This window comes from Gordionus sp. m RMFG-2023, chromosome 1, assembly GCF_954871325.1.
Source record: "Gordionus sp. m RMFG-2023 chromosome 1, tfGorSpeb1-WG-v2, whole genome shotgun sequence".
Taxonomy (NCBI): Eukaryota; Metazoa; Nematomorpha; class Gordioida; order Chordodea; family Parachordodidae; genus Gordionus; species Gordionus sp. m RMFG-2023.
Genome location: NC_088775.1, coordinates 80,333,687 through 80,336,493, shown reverse-complemented (window position 1 = coordinate 80,336,493; position 2,807 = coordinate 80,333,687). Strand labels below are relative to the sequence as shown.

General features: G+C 26.4%; 1 protein-coding gene across 1 annotated transcript; it reads right to left on the bottom strand.

Annotated features, from left to right (window-relative positions):
* Positions 1–1,487: 1,487 nt before the first annotated feature.
* Positions 1,488–2,807, bottom strand: LOC135930786 (zinc finger BED domain-containing protein 4-like). The gene has a single exon (XM_065467573.1). The coding sequence runs from the start codon at positions 2,805–2,807 to the stop codon at positions 1,488–1,490; it is 1,320 nt and encodes a 439-aa protein (XP_065323645.1).

The following is a 2,807-nucleotide window of genomic DNA, read 5'->3' as shown; positions in this document are numbered from 1 at the left end:
TTCATCATCTTCATTTCGCTCCCTATATGAATATAATGTCCCTTAAAGCTAAATTTAATAAAGAACTATTTTTATTTTTTGGCAAGTTTTCAAATTTCATGAATAAATATTTGTAAAATTAAATAAAGAAAAAATAATTATATTTTTAAGGTTGTTTTAGTATAAAAAAACCATATAGCAGATAAAATAAATGATCATTACCACTCGCAGCTTCAACTTAAGCTGTGGCTCCATTTGACATTACCGCATACCAAAAACTCCTCTATAAACATGATAATATCACAATAAAGTTTGATCTATATTAATATTGTATTTTTTCACTTAATGACTTTTGGCAGGAAGGACTCAGATAGGCAACTTCTTCGTTTCAAAAGAATGCAGCCCACTGTTTTGATTTATTTGCAAGAAAAGACCTATATATTAATTAGTAGGTACATTTGCTTACTTCCCACACTTTACTGGGCAACAAAAATATAATTAGGTAATACTCCACTTATATATACGCTCATTATTATTTGAGCCTAATTGTCTACCATTGCAATAAAGACGTCAGACCAATCGCCATATGACCAGTCTTTCAAAGACTCATCGCACCCAGCTTGATGGTGTTGTTTCCATTTTTTTTGTTCCCAAAAAGCTAGGTATTTGTATAAAAAGTGTTTGCAAGGAGCGGCTCATGCTGCTAGAATATATCATCAAAATAATTCATAAAAACTATTTAAAAAAATATCAAGTTGAACATATCCAGAGATTAGAGAATGAAATAAAGCGAAATTTTAAATAATTCTTAACCTATAAATAAAATATTTAAATATTTTTATATAATTTAATTGAATACAATTGCAAAATTTTTTGTGGTTTTCTGATTTTTTTTTATTTGCAAAATTTTCTATTATCTCTTCAATAATTTAAATTGTTTACGATGTCATTCTCTATTTAAATTAGCATTTCCTCTATCACAGTTATTATCAATTTAAGTTTTGCAAACTTATTTACTGAAATTGGTATTTTTTCATATTCTTAATAAAATCTATTGTATATATTAGATAGTGTTGTTAACAGGGTTTCGAACCGTTTAGTATAACGGTTCGGTTCGTTCCGGTTTTTAGTTTAAAATTTTATAAAGGTTTTGTTCCATTTCGGTTTTTAAAAAAAAATCATATCGGTTCGGTTCGGTTTATAATTTAAAACGGTTCTTTTCGGTTTGTTCCGGTTTTTATAAATTTAATTTAAAAAAAAATTAATCATTAACCATGTATATATTAATTTTAGAGAAAAATATTTTTAGTTTATAATTTCTTATTTAATTTATCCATGATAATCTAATAGATATTTTTATTAAATTTAGGAAATATAAATTAGACAAATTCGTTTTTTTTTATTTTATAAATAAATAAGATAAAAACAAACATGCGTAAATACAATAATGAATAAAATAATATGTATACTATACTATTTAGGTTTAAAAAGAGAATTCGAACGGATAACTAAAATATTTTTAATATTTCAGGATTTAATTTAGTTCTCTGGGCAGAGAGTATAAACTTAAGGCTTGAAAATGCTCTTTCTACGGAGACCTGCGTAACTGAAACTGCTAGCACAGTTATAGCTAACTTATAAAGTTCTGGCATACTATTCTTTACATTTTCCCAATAATTCAAAAGATTAGTATCTTTTTCTAATCTCTCTATATTATCAAATGAACGAATTATATATTCTATTTCTATACATTTATTATAATTTTCGATGCCCTGAGAATTATTCTTATTAAGACTTTCATGCGACTTTAATAAATCTTCAAAATCATCATCTAAATTATCCTTCGAATACGAACACGTAGGCATAGTATTTAGAATTTCAATATTCTGATTATTTAGATTTTGTATCAAGTTCCAAGTTTTACAAAGATGTTTTCTGGCGATCTCTCTTTCTTCAAAAGTTAAAAATACATTATATCTAGGGTCGAGATAAATAGCAGAGCAAAAAACTTCATTTTTGAAATTTATTTCTCGTGCTTTCATCGTAGAAACTAAAAGTCTGGCAAATGGAGTGTCTACTTTACTCGTTTGCATGAGACATTTGATCCACGCAGCATAAAAATCGCCCATTGTCAATTGTTCACTTTGTAAATATTTTGTCAAAACATAAGCTGGATATAAAGCTTTTAATATGTCACTAATTATTTTCCATTCATTCTCTGATAAACATTTTTCGCGATCGCTTTGGAGCGATATTTCTTGGCAAAAGCTTTTTAACTCTAGTAATCTCTCCAACATTAAATAGATAGAGTTCCATCTTGTGCAACAATCTATTAGTGGTTTTTTCAAATTTAATTTTGAGAGAATAGCCATTGTTGTCTGATTTCTTATTTTTTTGCAGATGTTTCTTGCTTTATTTATAATTACAATTTCATTTGAATTTTTAATGCAATCATTAATTGCTAATTGAAATGTATGTGAAGCACATCTAATACCTATTAATATGGATCTGGCATTTGGTGCAAGATTAATATTTTCAATATTAAAAAGTTCTTTATTTTCATCATGAATTATATCATTATTATTTAAATCGTCATTATCTATATCATTATTATTTAAATCATCATTAATTAAATAATCGTTAAGGTCATCATCTTCATCATCTTCTTCATCGTGTAGTATTAATAGCTTAATTAACTTAATCATATTTGCTGCATTATCGGTGGTTATTGTGTAAATCTGCTCAATTTTTATTTCATATTCTTTTAGAACATCTAGAATAATTTTTTTAAGATATTCTGATGTGTGTCGTTCTTTAATCACTTTCAT